This window comes from Protomyctophum parallelum (assembly GCF_964188405.1).
Source record: "Protomyctophum parallelum genome assembly, chromosome: 15".
In the NCBI taxonomy this organism is placed as follows: domain Eukaryota; kingdom Metazoa; phylum Chordata; class Actinopteri; order Myctophiformes; family Myctophidae; genus Protomyctophum; species Protomyctophum parallelum.
The window spans coordinates 9,024,492-9,043,755 of record NC_139710.1 but is presented as its reverse complement, the minus strand read 5'-3'; the positions used below and the strand labels follow the sequence as shown (position 1 = coordinate 9,043,755).

The 19,264-nt window shown below is 43.9% G+C and overlaps 1 protein-coding gene across 3 annotated transcripts; it reads right to left on the bottom strand.

Annotated features, from left to right (window-relative positions):
• Positions 1-1,910: 1,910 nt before the first annotated feature.
• On the bottom strand, positions 1,911-17,059 carry dnajb5 (DnaJ heat shock protein family (Hsp40) member B5). Of its 3 annotated transcripts, none has more exons than XM_083784577.1 (5): positions 16,718-17,059; positions 16,317-16,460; positions 14,424-14,711; positions 12,498-13,192; positions 1,911-4,562 (listed from the first exon to the last, which is right to left on the bottom strand). In XM_083784577.1, the coding sequence occupies exons 3-5, from the start codon at positions 14,632-14,634 to the stop codon at positions 4,329-4,331; spliced, it is 1,140 nt and encodes a 379-aa protein (XP_083640703.1). In that variant the 5' UTR covers positions 14,635-14,711; positions 16,317-16,460; positions 16,718-17,059; the 3' UTR covers positions 1,911-4,328. The 3 variants fall into 3 exon arrangements, with proteins under 3 accessions (XP_083640703.1, XP_083640704.1, XP_083640702.1); XM_083784578.1 differs by having other exon boundaries at positions 16,317-16,408; XM_083784576.1 differs by lacking the exon at positions 16,317-16,460.
• Positions 17,060-19,264: the final 2,205 nt, after the last annotated feature.

Genomic DNA, 19,264 nt, shown 5'->3' with positions numbered 1-19,264 from the left:
ACACACACACACACACACACACACACACACACACACACACACACACACACACACACACACACACACACAGGGACAAGGTGACACCCACAGATTAGAGATGTATAAGATGGAACAGAGAATCAGTTAGAGCGGTGAGTGAGAGACAGCAGAGAGAGACAAGGGGAAACCAGGCGCTCTTGCCTGGGACGAAGGCCTCAATATGCTGTAACCATGGAACGAATGCTTGTAACCTGTAACTGATCAATAAATGGAAAGAAGGAAATGTGCCTGCTTGGATCTCCTATTCATCTCAACAGCAACTTCAAAGGAATTAGGTAAACTAATCCACAGAGCCCTGTAAGAAAAGACACTTCACTTCAACACAGAGGACCTCTCCTGGGATGAGCAGTTTGAGCACACAGCATTAATGGATGTGAGTTTCCCTGCATTCAGGATATACACACACTGTCACTGAATGATGTGGCACTGTTATTGTAACATAATGTATTCATTTTACAGTATCCTTATTGTAATTTTATTTCATTCATTGGTTTTTCTTGTCCAAGAATTATAGTCTTTCTATACTTGCATAATAGGACATATAACAATAAACATCTTCAGTCTTGAATCTGGCTGCAGTTGTTTCTGTTCACATACGGTAAGTTATACCAAGTATACATAAACACTCCATAACCAGTACTGTAACGCAATCAGCAAATTATATTAAAATTGAACAGCAATCTCAATCTACTTATTAGCAACATCTCATAGAAGTGTATGTTTGTACGTCTTTAAATGTTATGATGAATTGAAAATGGAGGACCCTGATGTACAGTAAACGAGTGCTTTTTCTGGTTTTATCGTCATAGCATTTTTTGTATTGACCTGTATTCGTTTGAACTGTACCCATTCTACAAATATATACAAATGAAATACAATTTCAATCAATCAAAAGTGCTTTTCCTTTGACTGACATTTTCTTTCCAATTATGCAGGATCATTCAGGTGGTCTATACTGTAGTAAGCACAGTAAGAAGGAATTGACTCTTACCTCTGAAAGCTCTGATGGACAGACTAGTGAGTTGCTGATCACAACAGTGTCCCTCTGCTTTTTATACAGGTCAAAGTCTGCCAGCGTTTTGTTGATTTATAACTCAAACCAATGGAAAACATCCAAAATGTACTGCAGTCATCAAAAGAGGCCCAGCCAAGACAAACAAGAGCTAATGGATAATGAATATACCTTGTCAAAGACAAGCTACACACACACTATCGTGGTCAGTATCATGTCAATATTATGGTCAGAAGAATCATGTCAGTATCATGGTCAGAATCATGTCAGTATCATGGTCAGAATCATGTCAGTATCATGGTCATGAATCATGTCAGTATCGTGGTCAGAATCATGTCAGTATCATGGTCAGAATCATGTCAGTATCATGGTCACGAATCATGTCAGTATCATGGTCAGAATCATGTCAGTATCATGGTCAGAATCATGTCAGTATCATGGTCATGAATCATGTCAGTATCATGGTCAGAATCATGTCAGTATCATGGTCAGAATCATGTCAGTATCATGGTCAGAATCATGTCAGTATCATGGTCAGAATCATGTCAGTATCATGGTCATGAATCATGTCAGTATCGTGGTCAGAATCATGTCAGTATCGTGGTCAGTATCATGGTCAGAATCATGTCAGTATCATGAAACTGACATTTTTGCTGTTGGAAAACAATCCTAGAAACGCCCTTGGCTGGAAGATTAAGACTAAAAGTTGGTAGCACAGATAAATAAGTTCAGTGGGGCAGGGTATGTGATTCTGGGGATATTCTGTTTGATGTCAAGGTGAACAGACTGGGGGAGCTTTGTACTTTTGTGAGAAAAAGTTCATAAACATAAACAGAGAAAGTTCACAGCTATGGTTTATTTGTTGTAATTTCAAAATGATCATGAGCCTTATCAAAAGCAGTGAGTCTTTGCACACACACACACACACGCACACAAACGCGCGCACACACACACACACACACACACACACACACACACACACACACACACACACACACACACACACACACACACACACACACACAAAATCCACTCAAGTCATTCTTTCAATGAATTTATAATCTGTCAAAAATCTCTTGTGACATAAAAGTGCATCAAGCAACATTGCATTCAAACATTTTCCCATACACTGGATAAATACGATTGATAAGGGTTGAACCACTGTGAGAGCCTTTAGTGCCCCCTACAGCTTCAGAGAACAGCTGCTGCAGTATTGTTAAAACTGCTTTCTAGACAGTCTATAATTGATTTCAAAACAGATGTACATTTCCGTATACAGATATGTTACAGAAATTGGAAGCAATTGTCAAATCACAAACCAAATGCAGGACTCCAGGATTGTCCATCTTTTTGCATGGCTTTGTAGCACTGAAGCATGGCATTGGAACAAGGACAATAGAACCTAGCCTCCACTTTGCAGCTGGGTTTCCCAGAGGATTCTTCACATCTGCAGCTACAATGAATGGAGCAACGGTAAACTTCATGTTAAAGATCCTTTTAGGAAACCTAGACTGCACAGTTATGGCACCTCTGAGAGCATAAAAGGTAACGAATCTTAAACAAAATAATATATTTGTGCACTCTCAAAGTTAAATGAACACTCAGGGTTTTACACTGTGTAAATACGAGGTCATAAGTGTTTTGTATATCACTATGATTAGACTGTTCCCTGCCATTTTACATAGTGCAATGTGGTTTCTTTTTTCAACATTATTGAAATTACAAGTCAGCCAGCTCCAAGTTGTTGGTATCGCACAGCGTACAATATTGTGCTTTATGTTGTTATGACAGTACACGTAATTTGACTTTACTGTGTGTGCGTGCGTGTCTGTGTATGCGTGAGATCTGTGTATGCATGTGTGTGTGTGTGTGTGTGTGTTTGTAAAGTGTGCGAAAAACCAGGCTAAGGCACTTAAAAGTCCCTCAGATAGTGAGGCTGGTAATTCAGACTAACCAGAGCTCAACGTAAAATAACCCATCTCCTATGTGAATATTGTGTAGAGAACCGAAGTCTGACATCAAAGCCGCAAGAGGCCGCAATCCCCCTGAGTCACAGACTAACATTCACCATTAAAAATAACATAGGGTCTCTCAATAGCATGTGGCATATAAGAACTGTGTTCCAATAATAAACAAATGGATATATCATATGGATATGAAGCATCAACCAACTGTGAAAAAGTACGAAGTAATAAAAGAGTAAGAAAATAAATAGATTTTCTCCAAACACAGAGTTGTTATCAAATGCAACTCAATATCATAAATGACACAGAGTCACATACCTGACAGAATCTCCAGGCTGATTTGTTTCTTTTTGGAACACAGTTCTTATATGACGTGACTGAAGATGACTCTATGCCATGATATTTTCAATAGAAAAGATACTTCCATGACCAGGTGATAACGGAGTGATGTCAGGACTTCAATACTCTCTTTGCTTGGCTTTACTGTGCTGTTATGTGATTGTCAACCTCAGATCTTCCAAAGCAGCATAAGAAACACAAGATACATAATTGTATAGTCTGGGACTTCTGGTGCATTTCACCTAGTGTAGCACCCATTGCAATACAGCTGTTGGACTGTGGTTCTGACTTGCGGAGAGAAAAATTCCAAAACTGTTGGTTGGCACCAAGAGGTCATGCATGAGGCTCTGTCCAGCTCTAAGAAAACAGGCAATTTTAAGTTTAAACTGAACTGACAGACACACTGAAACTGATGTCAGTTCCACACTCAAGGTGAAAGCAAATAATCCTATTTGAAACTTGAAATCCCAGAAAACCTTTAGTTTTTGTAAATATTGGATGCTTCGTTCGTTGTATCACAAACAAAAAAGACCGGGCCAGCTGGACGGCATATAAAACCATAAAAAAATTGAGAGTTAAGAAAAGAAGTCCCGGTAAAAGCAAAAAGTAGCCCGAGTTCATCCTCGGTATTACTGTCTCTGTGCGTACACAAAATAAACACAAACAACAATATCCCAATACTGCAGTTTGTCTTGGCACGTTGCTCTTCCTCTAGAAAAGTCCCTGTATATATTAGTGTCTGTTTAACACCACGTGAAATAAAAACAGGCTGGGGATTTTGGAGTGGCAACTAGAAGTAAGATATATGGTCAAATAAAACAAAACGTCACGGCTGTTGAAAGAAAGGAAGATTATCAAATCTTGTGTATTCTGTATGTTTGGCAGTGGCGGAAGGGCCATGTTGAGTCATGAGGGTTTGTCTGTGTGTGTGTGTGTTGGGGAGGGGGGAGGAGGGAGGGGGGGGTCAAGTCTCCCTAAGACTGGGGCAGGTGTTGTCTAATAATCTCCCTGGACTGAGGGGGGATCCTGTCAGGGAAACGAATGGAAAACTCTACGATGAGGTCACCACGCTGCGATGGGCTTTTGGGTAATGGCAGGCCTTCCCCTCGTACACGCTTTACCGTTCCTGGCTTGATGATCTCGTGACACGGGAGCGATATCACACGGTTTTCCAACGTGGGAATGCTAACAGTACAGCCACACAATGCCTGGGAAGAGAGGAAAGAGCAGAGAAGGGAAGAGAAGAATAGTTAAGCATCTTTAATATAAACTACATGCCAAGGTAGATGACTTCATGTTTCCATGACCAACCAAATATCTTTTCAGATATCAGTTTCTGTTTTGCTGCCTTTCACGGTATCATTCCAATTACACAGCCCCACACATGATAAATCAGACCACTGTAAGTGTTTTGTTTTGGTCTGCATTAATCAGGAAACATGACTTGGCTGGCCGTGGCTCAATTCCCAAAGAGCAGGACAGCAATGCCAGCTACTTGAGCATTTCGGTTTTGGACGCTGTGTATGTGTGCGCGTGTCTGAGTTGGGGGTTGCAGAGTGCAGTGCACTGGGGACTAATTTTAGCTGCGGACTCATAGCTAGAGCTAATGAAGTAAGGATTCGGCTGAGGTCGTAAATAGTTGGAGGGCTTGTCAGACGGGCTAGGGCAGGAGGTGGGGAGCCACACACACACACACACACACACACACACACACACACACACACACACACACACACACACACACACACACACACACACACACACACACACACACACACACACACACACACTCTCTCTCTCTCTCTCTCACTCTCTCTCTCTCTTACTGGGCCTTATCACAGAGCCCATTGAATCCTGTCAGAGAGTAAAGAGAGAACTTAAACTTCAGGCTGGGGGAGCTGTGGTTATCAGGAGTTCACCGGTAAGAAAACTGCACTAGATTTGCCTTGGTTAGATACAGCTGTCTGAATCAACAAATATGTGAATAAAGTTTCTGATGAAAATTCTCAGTAGAGATAATTCTTTGGTGGTCTTTACTTACCCAGGGAGTGATGCGATGAGCAAAACAGGGGTTCGACTTCAAGTTTGAACTGCATCGAACCCGTTGCAGGGTGGTTGAATTTCTACCTAATTAAAAGTGAAACTGAGAAGTGCATCTTTGCGGATTGTTTAATACATACGTCTCTCCTTACTCGATTGAGAAAGCCAAGAGAGTAAGTATCATTGCATTGTTGTTACGACTTTAAATTAAATACCCAATCGGTGCCTCTTATAGCCTGATACTCGGCCTGTATTTTCATTTTGTTTCATTTCATTATTCGCCAGAACATATAGTATTTTTTAATGGGCTTGGGCGGCTAGCGATTCAGGGCTGGAGCCAGGCTAGGGCCTCTAGTCTACTCTACTCGTCTTTTTAGGAACTTTCCTCATCTCATCTAGTGGGTTAATGTCAACATATAGGGGCAAATCAAGGAGTGGATAAAACATCCAAACACTGTTTTTAACCCATTCTGACCTGAGATCAGATTCATACGAGGTTTCCACTGGACACACACTGGTCTGATTAAACCCATTCTGACCTGAGATCAGATTTAAAAAATGTCAGTCGTTCTTCGATTTTTCAAAAATAGCAGACCTACAAGCTCATATCGCGCCACTCGGTGGCGTGATATGAGCTTGTAGATCTGCTATTTTTCAATAGGTAAAGCACGACATGATGCTGACACCAAAATGGGTGCCCGTTCAGAATGGGTTAAGCTGAATAAACTTTGTTTTATTACTGGCAAAACATTTTGACCCTTTTATTTTACAAATATTATACAAACGAACATATGATTAATGATTTACATGTATTTTATAATTTTAAGATATATATATATCTTTTGGCTTTATTGATAGTTTACACTTTACAGAAGACTGACAGGAAATGGGGAGAGAGAGAGAAATCAGATAATTAAGATATATGTATACTTTTGGCTTTATTGATAGTTCACAGTAGACTGACAGGAAATTGGGAGAGAGAGAGAGAAGGGGAGGGAGTGACACGCAGCAATGGCCGTCGGGATCGGGAGTGGAACCCAGGCACTATTAAGCACCTCTGAGGGGTAGAGAGACAGGGATGTTGTCCCTGTGGTTGGAGTATGGTGCAGGACAGGTGCTGTGCTCCCAAACGTTGCCGTATGTTTTATCCTCTACTTGATTCTCACCTTGATGTCCAGCACCTGGCCTAAATACAGGCATAGGACCTCTGTGAACATATAGGGGTGGACATTATGGAGTGTTTCTGGTTCAGTCTGGCAGAGCAGCTGCCTCACAGAGAATAGACAGCAACGTTTCCAACCGTGACGTCGCCCTCCTTTCGAACTATATTATGCACATCTACAGTACACGGTGGGTATTTGACCTATAGCACAGGAGCGTCATTTGGGGTCCAAGGGGATGGCAACTGCCAATCTTCCACCCCCTAGTGTTCACGTTTAACCTCAAATGTAGGTTTTTTTATCTGTATATTCTCCACCTGTGAACATTTTTTTCATCAGATCAATCTAATCTACTGTAAATGTGACACACGTTATTGACACGTGTTTGCTTGTCTTCAATCATACATTCATTACCCACTTAAAACCTGCCATCTCTATTTTATCATTCTAGCCAAACATAAAAGAATAAACAATAAAATAGAGAAATGAGCAGATCTATAAGCGCACAATGCATCGTGATCAGCTATTTTAGCTGGTATGTTTGAAATACGGCTTAAGTGGTCACTTCTTTCCCATAAATTACTCCTCTGCTATAGCAAGCCTATAACTGGTATGTTGATGATTGACTCATCTCCCCGTTATGAACATGGTTCCATTCACTATCACAATTCACAAGTCCAGTCCAGTGGCACACAGAGTGGTTGCTATGGCACTCAACACACAGTGCCAGCTGATCTGAGGACCCGCTGATAGAATAAGCCTCAGATCAGACAATAAAGCTCTAGGAAGCATGAACGCACACAAGCACACACGCGTCAATCAACGACTAGTCAATCACTGTCGTACTGTCAACTGTCGTAGAGAACTAAATCTTAAAGTCCCCCCTCCACATTTTTCGGGAGAAAATATTCTAAAGCTCACCTTGAAAGAAACTGGTTAAAAAGACTCCCTCTTTTCCTTGGAGCCTCTGAGTTTCAGGTCTTCTTGGCATGCATCTATTATAGCGATTGAGTAACACAACCATCACACAACAATCCCTGAAAACTAACTAACGGTCTATAGGACTGGAGTTAATCAAATGACATAGCATATGTTTGCCAGCCTAAATGATATCAGAGGTGCAGATGTGAAGTGTCGTCCATTAAGCTCTTAGAGCTCAGCAGTTACAGTTAGCACAAAACTGCGACAGGGCCTCTGCTGCTGCAAGAGGAGAGAAAGGAGATAGTAGCACTGCCTGTTCTCAATAACATCACTCTGCACAGACTGTCTTAGTGTCTTTTATATGGTACCAGTAATAGATGTAGGTTAGTTGATAGTAAGTCAATCTGACAGTCATGCTAAGTTACTAGCTACTACTAGTCTACTACTACTGTCATAATAACGTGCAAATTGGTACACTCAGAACTAACGTCTTGGAAGTATTTCTATGCTCTCAGATAGTCTCCCAGAAAACAAAACAAAACAATCTCCTCTAGAAGGGAAAGTCCCTGGAGCAACAACAACAAACAGTCAACAAGGAGCAATTGTAAGGCGTTGGTTCCAAGAATGGCGCAATGCTTAAACTCAGGTTTAAACACGAAGTGTAGAGGCTTTCTATACAGTAAACTTGACCTGCTCAGTACTTGGTCTGCTCTTTTTCCCCTCTACACCAAATCTCTTTACCGACAATAGCCAATCAAGTTCACAATGCGTCAAAATGTTTGCCTCAGTCAGAATAGGGACACACATTTACTGTGTAGTGCTGCACGATTCTTGCTCAAATGAGAATCTCGATTTTCCTCCACAAGAAGATCTTTATTAAAAAAAGGTCAAAAACAAAAAGAGTACCTAAAATTAATTGGACAGTATACTAGTGCTGCATGGCTCTTCACAAAATTAGATTGTATAGTTGTCTGATCAGATCTCGATAATTTCTTTTGATAAATTGTGCAGCACTAGTACTGGTGGCTGTGTTTTTTACTGCAGCGTTAAACATCCAGTCAGGGCATCACACCTCAGAGCTCCTGGAAGCAGAGCAGAGCAGAGTGTCTCAGTGGAACACAAGCTTTTATTTGCTTTGGATACCGATTCATCTGACCCACTTCCCTCATACCCCCCTCTCCCTCTCTTTCTCCCTGCCTTCTCCTTTCCCTCTCTCTGCTGCATCCAAATTAAGTCTTTTATGTTGGAACTGCGAGAGCATAACCTCTAATTTATTCTTCTCAGTTGAAAATCGGCTATTTTTGGTGAGCAACTATGACAAAGTATTTATGGAATATTCTGCAGTGCAAGTCCAATTACTGTGCAGGTTTAATCAAATACAAACTCGTTTAATTTGTCTACGCAGCAGTTTATTTCCCTTCACAGGACTGTCTCTATAGTGTACACAGCTTTGTGTATTTATTGTCTTCGCCAAGTTGACAGGCCGGGAGCCGAAGACAATGTTTTCACCCCTGTCAATGCGCGTGTCTGTGCGTCCTTGTTTCTGTATCTCAGACACCACTGGAACGATTATTTTAGCTACAGTGATGTCAAATAAATGTCAAAGTCGAAGGAATCTCAGAAATGTTTTGACGGAGCATGACATGCTTCAGTGGTGACAGTGAATCACGTGATGTCTACTGCCGTTTTCCTGCGCTAACTCTGGGTACCACCCAGTGGTAAATCTTCTCCAAATACAGACTGGATCAAATATAACTACTGTTAATATCATACACGAACACGATACAGAGCCCCCTCCCTTCCATCATTTGAGTTTGTGTGTCAATAATGTCTATTAGTCGGTAGCAGCAGTTTGTCTCGTGACGTCATGTGGGTCAATACATCATCATGATAAAAAGGCATTACTCACTTCACATGGATGTGATTTTTTCTTTTGGAGAACAGTTAATAATGTAATTGTCTCCACCAGGCCGAAGGCATGGGGGGAGAGTATGTTTTGCACTCCGTCCGTCCGTGTGTCCGTCCGTCCGTGTGTCCGTGTGTGTGTCCGTGAGCAGCTAATCTCGGCCACCGTTAACCCGGTCGATGCCAAATTTTGCACACACACTCCCTGGATGCCAACGATGAACCTCTGCCCCAAACTTTCCAGAACGGCCTGTTATAGCGCCACCAGGTGGCCGCTTTGTGCAAAACAAGTTTTTGCACAGTACACCTACAGATTTTGTCCAAACATCGCGCAAATTGGTACACAGTCTCTCTAGAGCCATTCAACGAAACCGGTCTTTCAGATTTCTCAGACTCCATCCTGATTGGTTAAGATTGGCTTCCAAAGTTCACAGGAGTGCTCAGTTTCAAACAAAATGCTGCAAATCATGAACACATCGCGTGATTTCCGTGAAATTGTGCACCCACATTCCCACTAGGCCGAGGACGAAATGCCACATGAACAATTTCAACTCAGCCTCAAGGTGGCGCTATAACTGGCCGAAAAGTGTTTTTACCTCTAACTGCACGGAACTGTGGATAACTTTGTATGCCAACTCCCTAGAGGCCAAGGAAAAACCTTTGCCTGGAATTTGCTCATCCTGGTGGAGACCTGTGCCCAGAAGGGCACTTTTTCTAGTTCAAAATACATCTATGAGATTTTTATGCGAATTATTTTTGGATGCACTTCGGTTGAGAGGGCTCTATAGAGCAGTGGTTCCAAAACCTTTTAGCCCGTGACCCAAAAGAGAAATTATACCATCCCCCAACTTAGTGAAAATAGCAGATCTACAAACTCACAAACGTATTTTCACTACTTCTTAAAATATTAGTTTTCTAATCTATGGAATGTCTTAGATTTTAGTTATATTTATTCAAGAAGATTACTTAGAAAACGAATTAATTTGGTATTTATTCATGAAAACTTTAGCTTTTTTGGGAGTGTTTTTGGAATTATAATAATTAAAAACAAAATGTAGGGACCCAAAGAAATGTGTCCATGACCCTCAAATGGGTCCCGACCCACTGTTTGGGAAACAGTGCTATAGACGGTACTTCCAAAACCACATTCACTTCTGCTCATAAGGGGTGCCACAAATGCGAAAGGTTTAACCATATGTCATAGAAATGCTATTTCCCTCTGCAGCTTCCAATCCTTGCATCCTGCTGGCTGCAACCCCACGCCTGCCACAGCCCAGAAGACCTTTTCTAAGTCGCGGCGGCTTTCACAAGGAAAGCGATATGATTAAGAATCCCAGACCGTAGAAGCACAAACTCTTCTTCAAACCACTCAACTAGAGCATGAGAGGCATATGACTGGCAGCATCATTACAATTAGTTTAATTTCACAGACAGACCAGAGCTGAACTGGGCCTACTGCCCCCATAGTAGGAGCTAATTAAATGCCCTGCCAGTCACACTAATAGCAGCCCAAACTGTTGCCACCTTCACATAACAATCCACCTTTGAATGTGTTGTGTTTGTGTGTGTGTGTGTGTGTGTGTGTGCGTGTGCATGTGTGCGCGCGCGCGCGTGTGTGTGTGTGTGTGTGTGCACGCACTTGCGTGTGGCACGTGTGCATGTTCATGTGTGTGCGCACACACAATGTTGTGACATGCTTGAAAATTGTACAAGTGCTGTATATAATTTACAGTATGTACAATGAACGAAAGCATGTGCATGCATGCTTCTGTGTGTGAATGTGTTGTCAGATGGTACTGTAGGTGTGTATTGATACATGAAGCTAGGTGTACGGTGCATACTGACTGATACAGTACATGAACATGTACTGTAGGTAGGTGTATGGTATACAGTACCTACTGATACTGCCCTAATAATTGCCTATACAAGAATGTCACACAAAAATAGTGAAAATACCGAGCTTGAGCTTGTATATAGGCATAATTTCACCATTGTAAAATGTTTTTAGTGGGCACGGTGGGCGGCGCAGTCGCCTCACAGCTAGAAGGTCCCAGGTTTGATTCCCAGCGGGGACGCTGTGGGCACTGGGCGCGTGTTCTCTCCTCCTGAGTCATCAGCGCCCATACCCTAGGTGGTGTTGGCGAAAAGGCCTTTCTGTGTGGAGTTTGCATGTTCTCCCTGTGTAGGTACCAGGGAGGAACTGGTTGGAATAACGTGTTCCTTCCACACGCTACATCATACCAGGGAAACTCCCCCCTGTCACGTGATTAGAAGCGGCCTGCTACATACATACACTGAAGATGTATGAGGTTGGCAGAGGGAGAGTTGGCGCCCAGGATTACAGCTTAGGCGTTGGCACCGGCCAGGTAAAAATAAAAGGGTTACAAAATCGTGGGATAAACATTTAGCAAAACTAATTATAATAATAAAAAAGGAATGGTTTTCATTTGGTTTCCACCGAACAGCAACGATATACTGATAATGTACGTGCCGACGTGCTGTGGTGTATTTACGGTACACGCTGATACATGAACATGTAGGTACTGTTAATGTACAGTATACTGTATATACATGAACATATGCATTAACAGGGTTAAGAGTGAGAGAAGGACTTTGCTTCTCTGCCGGTCACACGGGGCCACCACATTCCTGCTGGCTCACTCGCACTGCAGTGACAGAGCGAATTCACTGCTCCTCAATGATCCTGCACGACAGCAGGGCAACCACACTCACTCACACACTCACACACACACACACACACACACACACACACACACACACACACACACACACACACACACACACACACACACATTCAATTAAAGCGACACTACAGTTGATAGGCCTGCCTTTAGCAGTCTTCACTGAATTCCACTGCTGCACAACGTGGTGTAGATTTGAGAGACATGTGATGAGACCATGAAGATGGATAGACAGACAGACAGATCAATTTGTTAGGTCCACAGAAAGACAGACAGACAGACCGAGACAGACAAGATTAGAGTAAATTAGATTAGATTGATAGACAAATCTATTGATTTGATTGATCGATCAACAGACAGACAGACAGACAGACAGACAGAAGGGATAGATAGATAGAAGAGCGGATCCACCCACCTCTTTCAGATTGATCTTGCAGTTATAAATGATATTGGAGCCGTCTCTCTTAAAGTGGGCATGTCCTTTGTCTTTCAACACAAACGCTATGTCAGCAGGAATGTTCTCTGGGGTCTCGTCCCCTTCCTTGGGGAAGGTGATCTTGGTGCCCTCCTTCCAGCCCTTCTTGATGACGATGTTGAGGATCTTGTCCTCGGTCCTCATGCTCCTGCCGTCGGGGTTGAGCCTGCGGCGGGTGATCTTCATGCGCTTGGTGCAGCCATGGAAGATCTCCTCCAGCGAGACCTTCAGCTCGTGGACAACCGGCGGGTCCTGCTGCTTGTGGCTGGCCGCCAGACGCTCCGAGTGGCCGCCCCCGGCGCCGCGCGCCCTCCGCCGGCCCTCCCCCCCCGGGAAGCCGTTCATGCCGCCGTGGTGGAAGCCGAACTGCCGACCGAAGTGAGCGAAGTGGTCGTCCATGTCCTCCATGTCGGCGTCGTGCTCCAGGTCGTTGCTGTGGTGGTCGTGGTTGTTGTGGAAGGAGGAGAAACCGTTGGTGCGGCCGTGGCTGCGGTTGGAGCCGAAGAACATGTCAAAGGGGTTGGAGCCCCCGAAGAAGGAGGCAAACGTGGCGTGGGGGTCTCCATGGAAGGTGTAGTGGTATGTTGAGCTGCCTGCAGGACCTGAAGAGCTGTTGCCGCCTCCTGCCTTTAAGCCTGAAAGAGGAACATGAGACTTCAATTCAATTCAATTCAATTCAATTGTCCTACCAAGACAGGTAGGATTATTTGGACAGGTAAAAAAAATACACCAGACATAAGAGTTTGGGTTAGAAATGTATATTTTGAGCAAAGAGGCTTTGGCTGGGAGGTGAGTGGCCCCAACGTGGGTGAGAGTATTCCCACAGCAGGAGGAACTGATAAGTCTGAGTACCACACTGTACTGTACAGCACACACACACACACACACACACACACACACACAAACTACGTCAGCCGCTGCTATTCATATCCCCCACCACGTTATGATCTTAGGCCTGTCTGTCTATCAAGACACCCACGCTGCTGGAGTAGAGAGCTAAAACGTGGGATGCACTTATGGTTATGCACATACTGTATATGGGCTCCGGGTTTGTGTTAGTGACGTTAACCCATTCTGACCCGAGATCAGATTCATACGAGTTTTCCACTGGACACACACTGGTCTGATTAACCCATTCTGACCTGAGATCAGATTCTAAAAATGTCAGTCGCTCTTCGATTTTTCAAAAATAGCAGACCTACAAGCTCGTATCGCGCCACTCGGTGGCGCGATATGAGCTTGTAGATCTGCTATTTTTCAATAGCTAAAGCATAACATGATGCCGACACCAAAATGGGTGCCCGGTCAGAATGGGTTAAGAATCACAATGGACTCTCAAGACAACATGCACAAACAAAGGCAGAAAGAATGAAATAGAGAGGAGAGCAATCTCTCTCAGAAAGTGAGTCAGCTGCTTGCCTTCCTTCATCATATTAGGCACAGTTACTGAGCTATTTCTATTACATCTTAATCCAGCGCAACTCCTGACCAACAAGGCTTCACTTTGAAAGCCCTCGAATCTACAGATACATTTTGTTTGACAACAGTGTCGCTTACTGCATTTTTCACTTGGAAATATGTTATTTTCAGTGTACGATACTGTGATTCTGCCAATTAAATGGATAGAGAACCGGAGAGATCAGTAGACACGCACGCACGCACCCACGCACACACACACACACACACACACACACACACACACACACACACACACACACACACACACACACACACACACACACACACACACACACACACACACACACACACACACACACACACACACACACACACACACACACACACACACACACACACACACACACACACACACACACACACACACACACACACACTTCTCCTCACCTTCCTCTCCCAGCTGGTCATAGATCACCCTCTTCTTGGGGTCACTGAGGACCTCGTAGGCTTCTGCAATCTCCTTGAACTTCTCCTCTGCATTGGGATCCTTGTTCTTGTCGGGGTGGAAGCGGAGCGCCATGCGTCTGTAGGCCTTCTTGATCTCCTCCTCATTGGAGCCCTTGGGTATGCCCAGGGCCTTGTAGTAGTCCTTCCCCATCACTATGCGGGCACACACTCTCCGGACTGGGACGACTGGGAAAACCGGGACCCCCTGACTGACTCAGGGCACACTCACTGATGGGGAGACGATACTTAGATTAGAGTCCTGACCTGTATTACTCATGGATAGTTGATTAACAGTATCTACTCAGCTATACCAGTGGTTATCAAACATTTTCATGTCAAGGACCCCCAAATTAATTAATTTGTATTATGTTGCAGACATCCATCAGAAAACATTTTGTGCCAGAGACCCCATACAAGATTTGTGTCTTTATTTCCCCCCCCCCCCAAAAAAAATACTAGAGTATAATTACTGAAAATAGCAGATCTATAAGCTCAAAATGCTTTGTGAACATTCTTTTTTTACAAGCCAATGTATATGAGGCTCAAGTTGCTTAACTGGTATTGATGCTATATTTTGCTGTTAACCCTCCGGGACCGTCACCCCACTTTGAGAACCACTGGGCTAATACACGTTGCATTCTGATTGAGGCTATCACCATTTTGGTATGAGAAATAGCTCAGGGACAAGCGAGCCCTGCCGTGGTGGGTAGCACACCGAGGGGATTTCACTTCCCTCCCTGCAGGACTTGCACCACTAGGAGCAAAGCTAAAAGGATTTGAAGGACCCCCTTTCATCATCCTAGCAATGGACTGTTACGTGCCGTTATGTTCATGCAAACACCTGTGCTGTCATATACAGCCCCTACAGAGACACAGAGGTTTAGTAGCCTTTAGGGGACTGACAGTGTTCATAATAAGAGCCCATTTGGATCCATTTTACGCTCTTGGGGTTCAAATTAACATTGAGGATTTTACTAGGCACATGCATGCACACAGCCCAGGGATTTGAACAATAAGCTGGACAGTGATGCACCGTGCACGTTATGTGGGAGACAAAGGCATATTAATTAAAGTGGGGACCACTTGAGAGGAATCTAGTAAGCCATTTATTCTGGCTGTTGAATACAGTATTGGAATATTACGTTTCTATGCTACTGTTATAGTAAAAAAAAAAGAAAAGGAAAAATGGTCAGTGATGGAATTCCCATCACCTGATTAGGCTATCAAAAGGCTTCTACAGTAGCCTACTGTATACAGTCTGGTTCGTTCATTCATAGTAGGCACACACATGTTTAAACTCCTCGGTCCTCAATTCTAATTTTAAATGGACTAATTTTAGTAATGGTTAAGCAGAAGCCCTGCTGTTCAAACAAGCAATGTGCCGTACAGTTGAGACAGACAAGCTGAATGTTGAAAATGCCTGTATAGGCTCTCCTATCGTCAGCCACAACACACCGCAATGCATGCTGTTGAAAATCGAATTGGCAAACACTGAAACACAAAAGGCGACCGAAAAAATACAAGGATCCGACGTGTGTCACTGTCACGTGTCAGATCGATGATTATGATAGCCTGAGCCTGATACAAATATATGTAACCAATTAGTAGCCAGAGAGGGATATAATAACCTCCTCTTCTTCCCAATAGGCATGGATTATGGAACACAAACACAACCACCAAATACTACTGATAGCAACCATACATGTTTTGACATGGACATTGCAGGCACTCCATCAGTCTATTGCGCTAATTGTCTACAGCTAGTTTACGGAATGTATGTAGGCTACAGGCGATACAAATTAAACATAATGGAATAAATATCATCAATCGTACCAGAATGGTGATGTATAAACGAGGAGTGTCAGAGAGCAGCATGGTCCGTACTGTCACAACGGCATGGTCCGGGTCTCTGCCTCACACAACACCTGCACCGGAGCCTTATTAAATGACGTCACGAAGCCGGGCACATCACCGGCTCTGAAATAGCGGATGATCAAACACTAACCCGGGAATAAACTCTTAACACCTCAGACTGAGACAACGGTGACAGCCCTGGCCTGGCCTGCAGACACAGTCAGTAGGCTGCTAGACAGTAGACACACATTTTTACTTATAATCAATAATTACATTTTGGTTCCCACAGCTGCACTATACAGCTCAAATTCAACAGTTAGCCTATTTTTCCTCTGTTACCTGTCCGGCGGATATAAACTGTTTAGAATACGGTAGCCTACCGAGCTTTCTTGTCTCCAGATCGCACCGATGTTTGCTGGCCTGGTCCGACTGCAATGTAGTGAGAAAAATAGCCGGTCACCCTCCCTCAGCTCAGCCTGCCTCCACACCCAGCCAGGGCAGCAACCAGCTCCACTCTCCAGTCTCCTCCTCAAGTTAAGTTCCTCAACGCAAAAAGTTTGCAGAATGTCGGATGGACAGTAGCCACTCGTTAAGTAAAGTCGTGGATTAATACTTTTGATCTATCTGACCGATAATCAACTAATTTCCTTCGCAGCTCCGACTGGACGTCTGGACTCATGGACTGGTTGTTGTTGTCAGTTATACGGACGGTTCGCTCTGAGAAAAACAGACATATTTGGAGAGACTGGGAGAGAGAACAAGAGGTGGGGGGAGCAAGAGAGAGAGGGAGAGAGAGAGAGCGTTCTAGCCAGGACTGAGTTTGATAGCTCTACTCCACAGAACAAATAGTAGTTACTGTGTGTGTGTGTGTGTGTGTGTGTGTGTGTGTGTGTGTGTGTGTGAGCTAGAGAGTGAGTGAGAGAAGTAGGTATAGGGACTGGGCAGCCTACCTGATTGAGGATGTCTCCTGTCCTCAATAGAGTAGACACCCACTTTTCTTGCACCACTTCACCATCACAGGGGAGAGGAATGACTCAAAATTAAGCATTTCTGTTTTTTCTCCATTCTCACTCTCTCTCGCGCCCACACACACACACACACACACACACACACACACACACACACACACACACACACACACACACACACACACACACACACACACACACACACACACACACCTGTTTAAATCACATTAATAAGCTACAGGTAAACTAAAGTAGCACACTCACACTGGGCTATTGTTGGCCGCCTTCACAACTCTATCAGATATCTCTGGACAATGTAGGAGAGTGGGGACATTCCCTTGTGTCCAGCTGAGTATGTCTTTTGGCAACGTTGGGATTTGTGGTAAGTGCAGCTGTCTCATAGGAACAGCTGCTATTCAAACAGGAACATCCCTCACTCAGGCCAAGCCGCTCTGACAGATACTGTACATAGTACTACTACCGTATGGGAACAAGTATAAAAGAACCCCTATAAAAATCCAAGAATCCCACAAACGGGTAAACTGGATAACGTGGCATGTATTGGCGTTAATCTCTATTCATTAACAATACTTGATCACTATATGTGCACCTGACTGATTAGACTCTTATTTGTTCAGAGAGCTGGACTATGTAGCATGCAATGACACGTCATGGGTATTTTGAGTGAGATGCATGTTAATGTCAACACAGCCACAGGACACCATCTGGTTGTGGGAGCAGGGGGCTTTGTTTTTTGTTTGATTTGTCTTCATCCTAATTGCCAATGATGATCAGTGTGAGACAGTGGGAGTCGAGTTGCTTCACGTGCTGCACTGGAACGCTCCAGGAACCTTTTCTGACCCACTGCTGGTTTCCATGACAACAGGAGAATCTGCCAGACAGCAAGTCTGCTGTGCCCTTTTATCCGCCGTGACGGCCAGGCAACCCCGTCGCCAGCCCTGTGCATCTGGCAAGTGTGTATATCAGGGGATGTGTAAGGGTATTGTCCGTTAGGCAAATGATCATAAGATAAGTAATAACATCAGGTGTCATGTAGAAGCAGAAAGGAGAATCTGAATATAGGCTACTGTATGTGCAGTGTCTGTCAACTGGCCTTCCACATTGGGTATCTTAATACAGTGCAACAGCAAGTATAAATCAATGTACCATTAAAAAAACCAAAGCACAAACATAATCTGGTACAGTGTGTCTGCGTCAGCCAATGCCTGCACTGCAAAACGCAAGAACAGGAGGCATCGTGGGGGACAAACAACAGACGGCCCGGGCTTCACAGAGTCCACCTGCAGGGCATTTAAAAGAGTGAGGAGGAGGAAGAGATGACAGCCTGCACTATCCGTGTCTCACACAGCTTCAGAAAAAACACTGCGTCCTCCATCACCTCGCTCAGTGCTACACTTTCTGTAACCATAGTGACCATTGTTGCTGGCGAGTCACTGCTCTCCCAGACAGACCGAGTGGCAGACGAGGACACATGCACACACGCGCCAACGTGCACAACTGCACACACCTACAAACGCAGACCTGCACTCAAAGGATCCTCCTCCTCACCTCGGTTGCCCTTCAAACGGTTTTCATTGTTGTCTGTAGTCCAAGTCCCTCCCCTTTAACTTAACCAAGTAAACTTACTTACTCTAACTTCAAAATCCATATCCTTTACCCTAGAACTACCGTTAAACCCTAAAAAAAACCCTCATAATTTGTTAACATAACTCGTGACCCTTTTCCTCACTTATTTCTCTAATTTTTACTACCCATGTGAGGGAATATGAGGGAATATCAAGGGTGAGCCAGAAAATAACAGCCAGGAGAATGAGACTAGCAGGACACTGCCAAAGACATCAAGAACTGCCAGCCAGCAAATTGGTGCTGTGGGAACCAACACACAGGCATCGATCACGAGGACGTCCCACACTAACATACGTGGATGTACTCAAGAAC